General features: G+C 45.3%; 1 protein-coding gene across 6 annotated transcripts in view; it reads left to right on the top strand.

Annotated features, from left to right (window-relative positions):
* LOC143776536 (RUN and FYVE domain-containing protein 1-like) overlaps positions 1-17,237 on the top strand; it is a 531,317-nt gene that overhangs the window by 269,278 nt on the left and 244,802 nt on the right. For all 6 annotated transcript variants that reach the window (XR_013215861.1, XM_077265993.1, XM_077265994.1 and 3 more), the window contains one exon: positions 17,100-17,197. Coding sequence is in view for 5 of the 6 variants with exons in the window: in XM_077265993.1 (XP_077122108.1) it covers positions 17,100-17,197 (98 nt within the window). In the remaining variant the exon portion in view is untranslated. The remainder of the gene's footprint in view (positions 1-17,099; positions 17,198-17,237) is intronic.

A 17,237-nucleotide genomic window follows, 5' to 3' on the forward strand; every position in this document is an offset into this window, starting at 1 on the left:
CCTCCAGGCCCAGCCACTGCCTTTATTAACCAATTGTGTAATTGGCTTCTGCACTTTCTTTCCACTGACATTCACACTATCATCATGGGTGACTTCAACATCCCTATTGATACCTTTCACTCAACAGCCTCCAAACTTCTGTCCCTTACTTCATCTTTTGGACTTACTCAGTGATCCTCCTCAGCCACCCACACAGACACATACATTAGACCTGATCTTCACCCGTCTCTGCTCTTTATCTAACTTCACAATCTCCCCTCTCCCTCTATCTGACCACCATCTACTCACTTTCTCATCCTTGTCCTCACCTGTCATCCATGTCCAGCAACATGCGCACCCCTGCAAAAACCTTGCACACACTGACTCTATTCTACCACTGACATCCATATCCTCACTCCTTGACACAGACAGTGCCACTGCTTTCTACAATGCCACTCTCGCATCAGCTATTGACATGGTCGCCCCTCTCGTTCATGGCAGAGTGTGACTTATCAATAAATAACCTTGGCACAATAACATCACTAAAAAGCTCCAGCAAGTGTCCAGGGTTGCAGAGCAACGTTGGAAGAAAACAAATTCGCAAGATCATTTCACTGCACTCAAACAAGCAACACTCGCTTTCAAATCTGCCCTCACCTCTGTTAAACAGGCCTACTTCCCAACCCTCATGTCTTCCATATTCTACAACCCCAAACAGTTATTCAAAACTTTTAACTCCCTCCTCTGCCCACCACTGCCTTTCCAACCTCCCTCATTTCTGCTGAGGACTTTGCCACACACTTTAAAAATAAGATCGACCAAACAAGGCAAGTCTTTATTGTTCAACGACCACAACCCCTTTGTATACCAGACTAATGCCCCTCTCCCATAACCTAACTCTTCAACATCACTGAAGGGGAACTTAATTGTCTCCTCTCCAAATCACACCTCACCACTTGTGCACTAGACCCCATCCCACCTCCTCCCCAACCTCAACCACCACACTTATCCCATCCCTAACCCATCTCTTCAACCTATCACTAACTTCTGGTACCTTCCCTTCAGCTTTCAAACATGCCACAATCATGCCTATCCTTAAAAAGCCAACCTTCAACCCAACCGTTATGTCCAGCTATCGCCCAATATCGCTTCTCACATTAGCTTCTAAACTCCTGGAGCAGCACGTCCACGCTGAACTTTCTTCGCACCTCTTATCTAACTTGCTCTGTGACAATCTACAATCTGGCTTCCGTCCCCATCATTCCACTGAGACTGCGCTGACCAAAATTACTAACGACCTACTTACAGCGCAAGCTAACGGACAATGCTCTATGCTCCTCCTTCTAGATCTGTCCTCTGCTTTCGACACAGTAGACCTCACCCTATCCTGGATCTCCTCATACCTTTGCATCCACACATTCAGCGTCTCCCACTCCCACAGTACCTCCTCATACCACCCTCTCTCTGTTGCAGTCCCCCAAGGCTCTGTTGTAGGACCCCTACTCTTCTCAATCTATACATTTGGCCTGGGACAACTCATGAAGTTCCATGGATTCCAGTACCACCTTTTTTGCTGATGACACTCAGATCTACCTCTTTGGCCTAGACATGACCTCTCTGCTGTCCAGAATCCCGGAAGTGTCTATCAGCCATATCCTCTTTCTCCTCTCGCTTCCTCAAACTCAGTGTTGACAAATCTGAACTCATCATCTTTCCTCCATCTCACAGATCATCCTTACCTGATCTATCTATCACAATAAATGACATCACGCTTTCCACCATACCAGAATCCAACCTTTCCTCAACCCTCAAACTACTAAAAAGCTTGTGCATGCTGTCATAATCCAGACCGGGTTTTGAGTCCTGTCTTCCCCTTTTTCCGGTCTGGCCATGCCAGGGGTTAACTTTCATCCTCAGTCTGGTCTGAGGTTTGCTATTTATCCCCTCTGTGTCCTGCAGACCATGTCAGTTATAGCTTCTGCCTATGGCATGAGTAGCTGACCCTGTTTGCCTTGATTTGTCCTGCTGCTTGCTTACTGAACCCGTGTCTGCTTCCCCTCTTCCCCTTCCGACTCTGTGTTCCTCTTTTGTGTATTGACTCTCTGTTTTTTTGACTCGGCTTGGACCCTGACCTGTTGTTTTGTCTCTTGTCTTTGGCATATCCGCTCCTGACTGGTACTGACCCATTTGGCTTGTTATTGACCCTGAGTTTGCTTATTCCCTTTGTACTGCGCTATCTTCTAATATTTGACCCGGCTTGCTTTAACTATTCTGCTGCCCCTGGTGGTCACCTCACCGCTGCATTGCAGGTCTGGTCCTGCTGTGTGCAGTCCTCCCTCCACTCTATTGCCACCTAGTGGAGCTTGCAATTACCTGTATTGCAGCAGCCTGACATTATAACTGACCATACAGTGTTTTTTCTCTGCTTCTCTTTCTATGGAACCGTACCTTGGCGGATCAGATGTCTAGTTTGACATAGATGATGCAGGATTTGTCTGTGGAACATAGGGTTCTTGTCACGTCTCATGACCAACTGCAGAGGGGACTTTCTGAGATGGATAATTGGGATCTATTTCCCAATCTGTCTGTGAGCACTCTGACACTGTTGATGTTTCGCTGTACTCTCCTGAACCTACGGTCAGGCTCCCAGATACCTTCTCCGGACAAAAGAAGTTCCATACGTTCAGGGAGAATTGTAAGTTGCTGTTTTCTCTTAGACCCCGATCCTCTGGTAATGAGAGTCATCGAGTGGGGATAATTATTTCCTAACTTCGGGAGGAACCTCAATCTTGGGCTTCCTCTTTACCTGCTACTGCTCCTGAACATATGTCTGTTGATAGGTTCTTTAAGGCCTTAGGACTTTTTTTGATGAGCCTGACCGGGTCAGAGTGGCAGAAGACACTATCATTGGTCTCTTTCAGGGTAAGCTCTCGGCCGATTGGTATTACTCCGAGTTCCAACGATGGTCCACTGAGGTGTCTGGAACGACTCTGCGCTAAGGTGTCAGTTCAGGAGAGGACTGTTGGAACACCTGAAGGACGCTCTGGCTTTCCGTCCACCACCCAGGTCCTTGGAGGAGGCCATGACTCAAGCTATCTGTATGGATCGGAGGCTGCGGGAGAGAGGTGTAGTGCAGCGAGACGTTCATTTGCTTCCTACTACTTCTGTTGTTATGCCACCTTCTGAACCTATAGAGGTGGGGGCCATCAGCTTCAGGGAGAAAGAGAGGAGACAGCGATGTGAAGGAAATTTGTGTTTCTAGTGTGGAAAACCCGGACATTGGAAAAAGGCCTGTCCTCCCTAAGTCTGAGTGACTACCGAGGAGGTCACCCAGACTCTCAGGTACCTTTTTCCTCACTTCATAAAATATTGTTGGAAGTGGAATTTTATTGTGGGAATTGCTTCATGCCCACTTCTGCTTTCGTGGATTGCGGGTCGTCCATGAACTTTATTGACTCTAACTTGGTGAAAAAGTGCAAGTTAGGGACAGATTGGCTTGAGACTTCTATTCATATTGTGGCCATTGATAAAACACCGTTGGCTAAGAATGTTATTAAATTTGTCTGAGGAGTTCCTCCTTAAGATGGGTTACTTGCACCAGGAACATATTTAATGTTTTGTTCTGGAAAATCTTCCTGTGGGACTGGTGTTGGGATTTACTTGGTTACAGTTACGCAATCCTGTGATTTGACTGGGAATCTCGGGACATTGTTAAATGGGGTCCTAATTGTATTAACCCCTTCACCCCCGGAGCTTTTTTCGGTTTCGTTTTTCACTCCCCTCCTTCCCAGAGCCATAACTTTTTTATTTTTCTGTCAATATGGCCATGTGAGGGCTTATTTTTTGTGGGACGAGATGTACTTTTGAACGATACCATTGGTTTTACCATGCCGTGTAACAGAAAACGGGAAATAAATTCCAAGTGTGATGAAATTGCAAAAAAAGTGCAATCTCACCCTTGTTTTTTGTTTGGCTTTTTTGCTAGATTCACCAAGTGCTAAAACTAACCTGCCAGGTCATTACGAGTTCATAGACACCTAACATGTCTAGGTTATTTTTTATCTAAGTGGTGAAAAAAAAATTCCAAAGTTTGCAAAAAAAAAAAATTGCGCGATTTTCCAATACCCGTAGTGTCTCCAATTTTCATGATCTGAGGTCGAGTGAGGGCTTATTTTTTGCGTGCCGAGCTGGCATTTTTAATGATACCATTTTGGTGTAGATACATTCTTTTGATCGCCCGTTATTGCATTTTAATGCAATGTCGTGGCGACAAAAAAAACGTAATTTTGGCGTTTTGATTTTTTTTTCTCGCTACGCCATTTAGTGGTCAGGTTAATCCTTTGTTTTTATTGATAGATCGGGCGATTCTGAACGCGGAGATACCAAATATGTGTAGGTTTGATTTTTTTTTTATTATTGTTTTATTTTGATTGGGGCGAAAGGGGGGTGATTTGAACTTTTATATATTTTTTATTTTTTTTATATTTTTAAACACTTTTTTTTCTTAATTTTGGCATGCTTAGTAGCCTCCATAAGAGGCTAGAAGCATGCACAACTCGATCGACTCTGCTACATAGAGGTGAACTACAGATCACCTCTATGTAGCAGAAAGGCAGGTGTACTTTGAGCGCCGACCACAGGGTGGCGCTCAAAGCAATCGGCCATCAACAACCATAGAGGTCTCAAGGAGACCTCTGGTTGTTATGGCAATGCACCGCTGACCCCCGATCATGTGACGGGGGTCAGCGGTGCGAGCACTTGTGGCCGGGAGCGCTAGTTAAATGCCGCTGTCAGCGCTTGACGGCGGCATTTAACTAGGTAATGGGCGCGGGTGGATCGCGATTCCGCTCGCGCTCATTGCGCGCACATGTTAGCTGTACAAAACAGCTGACATGTCGCGGCTTTAAGGTGGGCTCACCGCCGGAGCCCACCTTAAAGCAGGGGATCTGCCAGCTGACGTACTATTCCGTCAGCTGGCAGAAAGGGGTTAAAGGTTGTCTTACCTCTGTACTGGTGTCATCCATAAGTCTGGAGGGTATTCCAGAGTACCTGAAGGATTTTGAGGATGTTTTTTTTCTAAAAGGAGGCCGGGATCTTACCACCACACCGCGTTTTTGATTGTACCATCAATCTGATTCCGGGTGCTAAATTGCCTAAGGCCCATCTGTACAACCTCTCCGGCCCGGAGCGTACCGCTATGAAAGAGTATGTTTCTGAAAGATTATGTAAGGGTCACACCCGTCCCTTGGTCACTCCAGTGGCGGCTGGTTTCTTTTTTGTAAAGAAAAAAGATGTTGGTTTATGCCCGTGCCTCGATTTTTGTGAATTAAATAAGATCACAGTGAGAAATACTTATCCCCTCCCACTCATCCCTGATTTGTATAACCAATTATCTGGAGCCAAATGGTTTTCTAAATTGGACCTCAGGGGAGTATATAATCTTATCCATGTTCGGGAAGGGGATGAGTGGAAAACGGCATTTCTCACCTCTGAGGGTTTGTTTGAGAATTTGGTTATGCTCTTTGGTCTCACTAACGTGCCAGCCGTCTTTCAGAATTTTATTAACCATGTATTTTCTGATTTCATTGGGCGCTGTATGGTGGTTTACTTAGATGATATCCTGGTATTCTCATCTGACAAACAAGATCACATGGGTCATCTACGTGCAGTTCTCCCGAGGTTACGGGAGAAGTCTTTTTGCTAAACCTGAAAAATGTTCATTTTTGTCCAGGAGCTGTCCTTTTTGGGGTTCATTCAGCCAGCCAAGGGGTTTCTTTTGGACCCAGGGAAGGTAGGGGCCATTGTGGATTGGGTGCAACCCAGGAACCTGAAGGGTCTTCAGCGTTTTTTGGGGTTTGCCAATTACTGCAGAAATTCATTAAGGGGTTTTCACAGGTAGTTATTCCCCTCACGGATCTTACTCGTAAGGGGGCAGATCTCAAAAACTGGTCAGCTCCAGCAGTGGCTGCATTTTCTTCACTTAAGGAATGATTTCTGCCTGCTCCTGTTTTGATCCAGCCCAAACAGTCTGAACCGTTTATTGTTGAGGTGGATGCATCGGAGGGGGTGGGGGCGATGTTGCCCCATGGACCCCCCACTTTGACTAATCTGAGACCCTGTGCCTTTTCTCTAAGAAATTCTCTCCCGCTGAAAGAAATGTGATGTATGGAATCGGGAGTTGGCCATAAAATTGGCTTTTGAAAAATGGAGGCACTTTTTGGAGGGGGCTGTTCATCGGATCACGGTAATTACGGACCACAAGAACCTGTCCTATATTGAGTCTGCCAAACATTTTACTGCTAGACAGGTGAGGTGGTCGCTTTTTTTTTTCTTCACGCTTTCATTTTCTCATTACCTTTCGACCAGGTTTCAAAAATGTCAAGGCCGATGCCTTGTCTCGTAGCTTGGATTCGATATCACCTCCCGAACCTCCTTCCTCCATTCTTCAGCATGGAGTGGTCATGGCAGCAGTGTCCTCAGAATTGGAGCAGGAGATTTGTGAGGCTCAGTCTCTTGCTGCTCCGTCATTACCTGATAACACGCTCTTTGTCCCTGTTCAGTACCGGTTGAGGGTTCTCCAGGAGTTCCACGATTCTGCTCGTAGACATCCTGGAGTCTCAGCCACTCGAAGAGCTATTGCTAGGCTGTTTTGGTGGTCCTCTATGGCCTCTGATGCTGTTGTGCTTGTCGGCTTGTGATACTTGTGCCCGTGCTAAGAGCTCCCATAACTGGCCGGCCGGGGAATTGGTGCCATTGCCAATTCCAGATAGACCTTGGACTCATTTGTCTATGGACTTTATCACTGATCTCCCTCCTTCCAGTGGCAAAACTGTGGTCTGGGTGCTGGTGGACAGATTATTAAACAGGCTCATTTTTTTGTACCTTTGGCAAGCCTGCCTAATTCTGAAACACTATCGAGGTTGTTTGTTGAAAACGTGGTGCGTTTGCATGGTGTGCCTTTGAGTGTTGTTTCTGATAGAGGGGTACAATTTGTGTACAAATTCTGGAGGGCTTTTTGTAAAAGGTTAGGTATTAGTTTGTCCTTCCCCTCGGCCTACCATCCCGAGCCCGCAATTTTTTATTTTCACAAGAGTAACAGGAGAAATTGGACCCCAAAAGTTATTGTGCAGTTTGTCCTGAGTACGCTGACACCCCATATGTGGGGGGGGGAACCACTGTTTGGGCACACGTCGGGGCTCGGAAGGGAAGTAGTGACGTTTTGAAATGCAGACTTTGATGGAATGGTCTGCGGGCGTAACGTTGCGTTTGCAGAGCCCCTGATGTTCCTAAACAGTAGAAACCCCTCATAAGTGACCTCATTTTGGAAACTAGACCCCCAAGGAACTTATCTAGATGTGTGGTGAGCACTTTGAACCCCCAAGTGCTTCACAGAAGTTTACAACGCAGAGCCGTGAAAATAAAAAATAATTTTTCTTTCCTCCAAAATTATGTTTTAGCAAGCAATTTGTTATTTTCACAAGGGTAACAGGAGAAATTGGACCACAATATTCATTGCCCAGTTTGTCCTGAGTTCCCTGATACCCCATATGGGGGGTAAACCACTGTTTGGGCACACGGCGGGGCTCGGAAGGGAAGTAAGTGACGTTTTGAAATGCAGACTTTGATGTAATTGTCTGCAGGGTCACTTTGCGTTTGCAGAGCCCCTGATGTGCCTAAACAGTAGAAACCCCCCACAAGTGACCAAATTTTGGAAACTAAACCCCCCAAGGAACTTATCTAGATGTGTGGTGAGCACTTTGAACCCCCAAGTGCTTCACAGAAGTTTACAACGCAGAGCCGTGAAAATAAAAAAAACATTTTTCTTTCCTCAAAAATGATGTTTTAGCAAGCAATTTTTTATTTTCCCAAGGGTAACAGGAGAAAGTGGACCCCAATAGTTGTTGCCCAGTTTGTCCTGAGTATGTTGGTACCCCATATGTGGGGGTAAACCACTGTTTGGGCGCATGTCGGGGCTCGGAAGGGAGGGAGCACCATTTGACTTTTTGAACGCAAGATTGGCCGGAATCAATGGTGGCGCCACGTTGCGTTTGGAGACCCCTGATGTGCCTAAACAGTGCAAAAACCCCTCAATTCTAACTCCAACACTAACCGCAACACACCCCTAACCCTAATCCCAACTCTAGCCATAACCCTAATCACAACCCTAACCCCAACACCCCTAACCACAACCCTAACCCCAACACACCCCTAACCCTAACCACAAGCCTAATCTTAACCCTTTTTTCCAACCCTAGCCCTAATCCCAACCCCTAATCCCAACCCTAACCACAACCCTAACCCCAACACACCCCTAACCCTAACCAAAAGCCTAATCTTAACCCTATTTCCAACCCTAGCCCTAATTCCAACCCTAACTCTAATTCCAACCCTAACCCTAAGGCTATGTGCCCACGTTGCGGATTCGTGTGAGATTTTTCCGCACCATTTTTGAAAAATCTGCAGGTAAAAGGCACTGTGTTTTACCTGCGGATTTACCGTGGATTTCCAGTGTTTTTTGTGCGGATTTCACCTGCGGATTCCTATTGAGGAACAGGTGTAAAACGCTGCGGAATCCGCACAAAGAATTGTCATGCTGCGGAAAATACAACGCAGCGTTTTCGCGCTGTATTTTCCGCACCATGGGCACAGTGGATTTGGTTTTCCATAGGTTTACATGGTACTGTAAACCTGATGGAAAACTGCTACGAATCCGCAGCGGCCAATCCGCTGCGGATCCGCAGCCAAATTTGCACCGTGTGCACATAGCCTAATTCTAACCCTAACCCTAGTTCTAACCCTAGCCCTAACCCTAACCCTAGTGGAAAAATAAAAGTAAATACATTTTCTTTATTTTTATATTGGTAGTATGGGGGTTTTAAAGGGGGGTTCATTTACTATTTTTTTTATTTTGATCACTGTGATAGGTTTTATCACAGTGATCCAAATGTACCTGGAATGAATCTGCCGGTCGTCAGATTCGGCGGGCGCATGCGCAGTGCGCCCGCCATTTTGGAAGATGGCGGCGCCCATGGACAAGACGGACTGACACCGGGAGGCTCGGTAAGTATGAGGGGGTGGGATCAGAGAACGGGGGTTGGATCGGAGCATGCTGGGGAGTGGACAGGAGGACAGGGGAAGCGGACAGGAGGACGGAGGGGAGCGGAGGACATGACAGGACGGAGGACTGGGGAGGGGATCGGTGGTGGGGGCAGATCAGGGTTTCCAGCCATGGCCGATGGTATTGCAGCATCGGCCATGGCTAATATTCCACCACCTTTCATAGGTGTAATATTACAAATTGCTCTGATTGGCTGATGAAAGTGAAACAGCCAATCAGAGCGATCGTCGCCGGGGGGGGGGGGGGGGGGGGGCTGTTTGGGCGAAGCAACCCCCCGGGCTTAAGTACCACTCCCCCTGTCCCTGTAGGTCAGGTGAAATTGGAGTTAACCTTTTCACCCGACCTGCAGGGACGCGATCATTCTGTGACACAGCATACGCGTCACAGGTCGTATTGGCACCAACTTCCATGACGCATACGCTGTGTCACAGGTCGGGAAGGGGTTAAGAAATCATTGAGGTTGTCAATCCTGTTGCCTTTCACTTGCACCTTCCTCCGTCACTTCGGATCCCCAATGTGTTCCATAAGTCCCTTCTGAAGTAATTTGTGTCTCCCTCTGTTTAGTCTCCATCTCTTCCGTCACCTGTCTCTGCGAATGAGTATGAAGTAGAGTGGATTGTTGACTCTCGCATGGTCCACCGCTCACTTCAGTACTTGGTTCATTAGGAAGGGTTACGGTCCTGAGGAGCGATCCTGGGTTCCGGCGCGATCTATCCTTGCGAATCGATTTAGTTCAGGCATTTCATTCACGTTATCCTGGGAAACCTGGAGGTCCGTTGCCCCCCCCCTTGAGAGGAGGGTACTGTTAGGGTATGTGTCCACATTCAGGAAACGCTGCGTGTTTGACGCTGCGCAGTGCCGCAGCGTTAAACACGCAGCGTCCAGATGTTCCAGCATAGTGGAGGGGATTTTATGAAATCCCGTCTCCACTATGCGTGATAACACACATCCGTCGGCCCTGCGACTCCGGAAATGCTGCGCGTCTTTTAAGATCGCAGCATGTCCGTGTTCCTTGCGGCGACTCTGCGCCGCCGCAAGGAATAACACAGGGCCCTATGTGTGGGGTGCGATGATCCGGAATGTGTGCAATGAACACATCCGGCATCATCGCGTCCCAGAAGGGGGTGGGGGTTAGCGCCGAGCGGGTTTGTCGCTCCGACGAAACCGCCGGCCATCCTGAACGTGGACACATACCATTATGATTCAGATCAGGTTTTTTTGTACTGTCTTCCTCTTTTTCCGGTCTAGTCATGCCAGAGGTTAACTTTCTCAGCCTCCGTCTGGTCTCAGGTTTGCTGTTTATCCCCGCTTGTCCTGCAGACCATGTCAGTTATATCTTCTGCCTACGGCGTGAGTAGCTAACCCTGTTTGCCTTGATTTGTCCTGCTGCTTGCTTACTGAACCCATGTCTGTTTCTCCCCTCTTCCCCTTCCGACTCTGTGTTCCCCTTTTGTGTATTTACTCTGTTTTTTTTTTTACTCGGCTTGGACTCTGACCTGTTGTTTTGTCTCTTGTCTTTGGCTTATCCGCTCCTGACTGGTACTGACCCATTTGGCTTGTGTCAGGACTCTGAACATTTTTTACCTTTTGTGCATTACTGCCCTTTTCCAAGATGGCGTCTTTGGTCTCATGTGCACTGTGTCTCCTGCTATAAAACTCCACCCCAGCCTTCAGTCTGTGCTAGAGTATTCTGCCTTGCATCCAGCTCCTGACTCTGATTACTCCCTGGCTATATACCTGCTCCTGTGAACCTGTGAGGTTATCCTGCTACTCTGCTCTGAGTTCCTGCTGCATACACCAGTTTCCAGTAATCCTCCTTCATCTGCTGCTCGTGTTTACTTCCATCTGCATTTGCTGGACATGTAAGCTGTTTCTGCTCTGCAAAAACCTGAGACTATTAACCAGGCCTCCCTGGTTGAGCTAAGATATGATTTGAACTGCCTTATGAGCATATCTATCTGTGTTTTGGACTAAGCAAGGACTTATTCGTGTCAAGTATCCTCAAGAATAACTGTGCTTCATAGACTTTCTGCTTGATTGCATTTTCCTCTGAAGTTTTCTATAGACTGCTAAGCTGCGTTTAATATTTACACCAAGTGTTGTGGACTTGAGTTTCTCTCTGCACCTGTTTGAATCACCGTGTGATAATATAGACTTTACCACTTATAAAACTGTCCTGTAGTTGTCTTGTTCCACGCAAAGAGTCTCCTAAGTTATCCCCTATAATTATTACAGCTTGTTATTGACTGTGTTTGCTTATTCACTTTGTACTGCGCTACAGTCTAATATTTTACCTGGCTTGTTTTGACTATTCTGCTGCCACCTGCTGGCAGCCTTGCTGCTGCATTGCAGGTCTGGTCCTGTTGTGTGCAGTCCTCCCTCACCTCTATTGCCACCTAGTGGAGCTTGCAATTACCTGTATTGCAGCAGCCTGACACATGCCTTCATCATCTCCTGCCTCAACTACTGCAATATCCTTCTCTGTGGCCTCTCTGCTTACACTCTCTCCAGTCCATCCTTTACTGTAAGTGATATCTGTAATTTGTATGTAAGCCCTTCTCATGTACAGCATGGTGGTATCAATGGTGCTATGTAAATAAATAATAATAATCTGGAAAGGCACACACCTGTCTATAGAAGACCTCGCAGCTCACAGTGCATGTCAGACCAAAGGAGAATCATGAGGTCAAAGGAACTAGCCAAGGATTTCAGAGTCAGAATTATGGCAAGGCACAGATGTGGCCAAGGTTACAATAGAATTTCTGCAGTACTCAACGTTCCTAAGAGCACAGTTGCCTCCATAGTCCTTAAATGGAAGAAGTTTGGGACCACCAGAAGTCTTTCTAGACCTGGCTGTCCAGCCAAACTGAGCAATCGTGGGAGAATAGCCTTGGTGAGAGAGGTAAAGAAGAACCCCAAGATCACTGTGGCTGAGCTCCAGAGATGCTGTAGTAAGATGGTAGAAAGTTCCACATAGTCAGCTACCACTGCAGCCCTCCACCTGTCGGGTCTTTATGGCAGAGTGGCCTAATGGAAGCCTCTCCTCAGTGCAAGACATATGAAAGCCTGCATAGATTTTGCTAAAAACACATGAAGGACTCCCAGAATGTGAGAAATAACTTTCTCTGGTCTGATGAGACAAAGATAGACCTTTTTGGTGAAACTTCTAAGCGGTATGTGTGGAGAAAAACCGGCACTACTCATCACCTTCCCAATACAATCCCAACAGTGAAACATGGTGGTGGCAGCATCATGCTATGGGGGGTGTTTTTCAGCTGCAGAGACAGGACGACTTGTTGCCATTGAAGGGAACATGAACGCGGCCAAGTACAGAGATATCCTGGATGAAAACCTCTTTGAGTGCTCTTGACGACCTCAGACATGGCCAAAGGTTCACCTTCCAACAAGACAATGACCCTAAGCACACAGATAAAATGACAAAGGAGTGGCTTTAGAACAACTCTGTGACCATTCCTGACTGGCCTAGCTAGAGCCCTGACCTAAACCCAATTGAGCATCTTTGGAGACCTGAAAATGGCTTTCCACCAACATTCACCATCCAACTTGACAGAACTGGAGAGGATCTATAAGGAAGAATGGCAGAGGATCACCAAATCCAGGTCTGAAAAACTTGTTGCATCATTCCCAAGAATACTCATGGATGTACTAGCTCAAAAGGGTGCTTCTACTCAATACTGAACAAAGGGTCTGAATACTTATGACCATGTGATAGTTCAGTTTTCCTTTTTACATAAATTTGCAAAAATTACTACATTTCAGTTTTTTTTCAGTCAAGATGGGGTGCAGAGTGTACATAAACCCCTTTACCCCAAGGCTGGTTTGCATGTTAATTACCAGGCCAATTTTTACAATGCTGACCACTGTCCCTTTATGAGGTTATAACTTTGGAACGCTTCAACGGATTCCGGTGATTCTGACAATATTTTCTCGTGACATATTGTACTTCATGTTTGTGGTAAAATTTATTTGATATGACTTGCGTTTATTTGTAAAAAAAAAAAATCGAAATTTGGTGAAAATTTTGAAAATTTCGCAGTTTTCCTACTTTGAATTTTCATGCCCTTAAATCACACAGATATGTCACACAAAATACTTAATATGTAACATTTCCCACATGTCTATTTTACATAAGCACAATTTTGGAACCAACTTTTTTTTTTTGTTAGGATGTTTTAAGTGTTAAAAGTTGACCAGCAATTTCTCATTTTTACAACACCATTTTTTTCGGGATCACATCACATAGGAAGTCACTTTGAGGGGTCTATATGATAGATAATACCCAAATGTGACACCATTCTAAAAACTGCACCCCTCAACGTGCACAATACCACATTCAAACAGTTTTTTAACCCTTCAGGTGCTTCACAGGAATTTTTGGAATGTTAAAAAAAAAATGAACATTTATCTTTTTTTCACATAAAAATTACTTTAGATCCAACTTTTTTTTATTTCCCCAAGAGTAGCAGGAGAAATTGGACCCCAAAAAGTTATTGTGCAATTTGTCCTGAGTACGCTGATACCCCACATATGGGGGGAACCACTGTTTGGGCGCATGTCAGAGCTCAGAAGGGAAGGAGCGCCGTTTGACTTTTTCAACGCAAAACTGGCTGGAATTGAGATCAAACGCCATGTCGCGTTTGGAGAGCCCTTGATGTGCCTGAACAGTGGAAAGTGACACCATTTTGGAAACTAAACCCCCCAAGGAACTTAAAATAAAAAAAACATTTTTTTCCACAAAAAATGATCTTTTCACCCCCAATTTTAATTTTCCCAAGGGTAACAGGACCCCAAAAGTTATTGTGCAATTTGTTCTGAGTACACTGATACCCCATATGTGCGGATAAATCACTATTTAGGTGCATGGCAGAGCTCGGAATACAAGGAGTGCCTTTTGACTTCTTCAACACAAAATTGGCTGGAATGGAGATTGGACGCCATGTCGCGTTTGGATTCCCTAATTCCAACCGTAACCATAATCCTAACTTTTGCCCCAACTCTAACGGGAAAATGGAAATAAATACATTTTTTTATTTTATTATTTTTCCCTAACTAAGGGGATGATTTACTATGTATAGCAGGATTTTATGTTTGCAGCTGTCACACACTGAAAGATGCTTTTTATTGCAAAAAATAGTTTTGCATCACCACATTTTGAAAGCTCTAATTTTTCCATATTTTGGCCCACAGAGTCATGTCAGGTCTTGTGTTTTGCGGGACGAGTTGACGTTTTCATTGGTACCATTTTCGGGCACATGACGTTTTTTGATCGCTTTTTTTCTGATTTTTGTGAGGCAGAATGAACAAAAACCAGCAATTCATGAATTGAATTTCTTTTTTGGGGTGGGTGGGATGTTAATACCGTTCCGCGTGTGATAAAATTGATAAAGCAGTTTTATTCTTCGGGTCAGTACAATGACAGCGATACCTCTATTTATATCATTTTTTATGTGTTGGCGCTTTTATACAATAAAAACTATTTTATCTAAAAAAAATAAATAAATAAATTGTATTTTGTTGTTTTTTTTAAATTATTTTTACAATTATTACATTTTTTTTTAATTCATTCTAAATTCTACACTTTGTCCCACTATGGTACAATCATTTTGTGCAGGCTGAACGCTTCTGTAGCATGCAGATTTGCATGCTGTAGAAGCTGTCAGCGCTGCACATTTTGCACACTGACCATAGAGACTTCCTGACGTACTGCGCATGACAGGAAATCTCTCAGCTCTCTAGACCTGGATGTCGTCATGACGACATCGGGTTTCCAAGGCAGCGATCGGGACTGTCAGCCCCCCTGCCGGCTCCGGAACGCTGCGATCATGTTTGATCGCAGTGTTCTGGGGGTTAAAGTACTGGAAGCAATTGTCGTGTGGGCAATCTTCCATGTGGGCAATTTTCCATGTGGGCAATTTTCCTGTGGGGATTTTTCAGGGAACCGTAACACAGCCCATGTAGTATATAGCAATGTGGATGCTATATGTGTGGTTAAAAAAGACTTAAAATAAAAAATAAACATATACTCACCTTCCGAAGGCCCCTTGAAGTCCTGGCGCCTGTGTGCCACGTAGTATATAGCAGAGCCAAGTAGTATATAACATAGCCACGTAGTATATTGTAGAGCCACGTAGTATATTGCACAGGCACGTAGTATATTGCACAGGCACGTAGTATATTGCACAGCCACGTAGTATATAGCACAGTCACGTCGTGTATTGCACAGCTACGTAGTGTATTGCACAGCTATGTAGTACATTGGTCAGCGACGTAGTATATTGCACAGGCACGTAGTATATTGCATAGCTACGCAGTATATTGCACAGTCGACGTAGTATATAACAGAACCGACACAGCCACATAGTATATTGCACAGCTGCCGTATAACAGAGCCCACACAGTATGTAACACAGCCCACGTAGTATATAGCAATGTGGACGCTATATGTGTGGTTAAAAAAGACTTAAAATAAAAAATAAACATATACTCACCTTCCGAAGGCCCCTTGAAGTCCTGGCGCCTGTGTGCGGTGCACACGGCAGCTTCTGGTCCCAGGGTTGGTAGGAGCGCAGGACCTGTGATGACGTCGCGGTCACGTGACCGTGACATCATGGCAGGTTCTTCTCGCATAGCATCCTTGGCACCGGAACCTGCCGCTTGCACTGCCGAGGACAGCCACGACGTCGGAAGGTGAGAATAACCTTTTTTTTTTATTATTATTATTATTTTTAACATTAGATCTTTTTACTAATGATGCTGCATAGGCAGCATCAATAGTAAAAAGTCGGTCACACAGGGTTAATAGCTGCGTTAACGGAGTTTGTTACACCGCGGCATAATGTGGTCTGTTAACGCTGCCATTAACCCTGTGTGAGGGCTGACTGGAGGGGATTATGGAGCTGGCACTGACTGCGGGGAGGAAGGAGCGGCCATTTTGCCGCCGGACTGTGCCCGTCGCTGATTGGTCGTGGCTGTTTTGCCGCGACCAATCAGCGACTTGGATTTCCATGACAGACAGAGGGCGCGACCAATGAATATCCGTGACAGACAGACAGAAGGACAGACGGAAGTGACCCTTAGACAATTATATAGTAGATAAGACTTAACGCAGTTTTTCTTTTGAAAAATAGCAACAGTTATACTCCCCTAATGCCTAATTTTGCCGAAGCTCTTGTAATCCTGTACGAAAACTAAAATAAAAAAATAACAATATCCCTCACCTGTCGGTCATTGTGTCCCATACCATAATCCATGTCTGGGGATTAATAGTTTTCAACCTGGACGGTGCCAAGATGCGACCGTCCAGGCTGAGAATCGCTGGTGACTGAACTGCTGCAAGAGCAGCGTCAGTGACCGGCGGTGACATCATCAGTCCCATCAGCTGACACAAGTGACTGGAGGTAAACTTTATACCTCCGATAATAGCTCTTTTGACAGCGTGGTAACCTCGGCTGTCTGACTGATGGGGATCATTTTGTTGATTAAATCAGCGAATATTGCAAATTCGGTGATCGTGAGCCCAACCCAATATTGAAATATTCGCCCATCTCTAGTAGTAGTGAAGCTGTTAGCGGAGCTGTAATGTAGAAGTAGTAGTGGCGATAATTATTGACACAGTTGTCTGCTGTAATGAGCCCGGAAATGGTAGAGATCGAAGAATAGTGACAGCATGCTGAGTAGTAGTTATATTAGTAGTTATACATATTGGTGACACCAGTATATTGTCTACATTGCTGGACTATCAGTGCATGTAGGCATAATGACACATAAGTAATGGGAAGAGATGTAATGCCGGAGTCATAAGGAGTAACTGTAGAGTAGTATGTACTGGGATAGTAGTTTCATGACAGAAAAGCAGCATAATTGACACAACAGTGATGCATACGTGCCATCATAGGTCTATTTACAGCTGCTGCAATGCATTAGTAAGAAAATCGATACTCACACATTGCCCCCCACCCCATTTCATTTTTTGTTTTTAAAGGAATCTGAAATTGCCTTGCAAAATAAGAGTGAGCAGCTATGTTTACTGCAAGCTAAACTGGACCTGACAGACTCTACAACAAGAGGATTGGAAGAAAGGTGTGGATTTTAATTCCTTGTCAATATTCTGTCTTGTGAT

This window comes from Ranitomeya variabilis, chromosome 5 (assembly GCF_051348905.1).
Source record: "Ranitomeya variabilis isolate aRanVar5 chromosome 5, aRanVar5.hap1, whole genome shotgun sequence".
NCBI lineage: Eukaryota > Metazoa > Chordata > Amphibia > Anura > Dendrobatidae > Ranitomeya > Ranitomeya variabilis.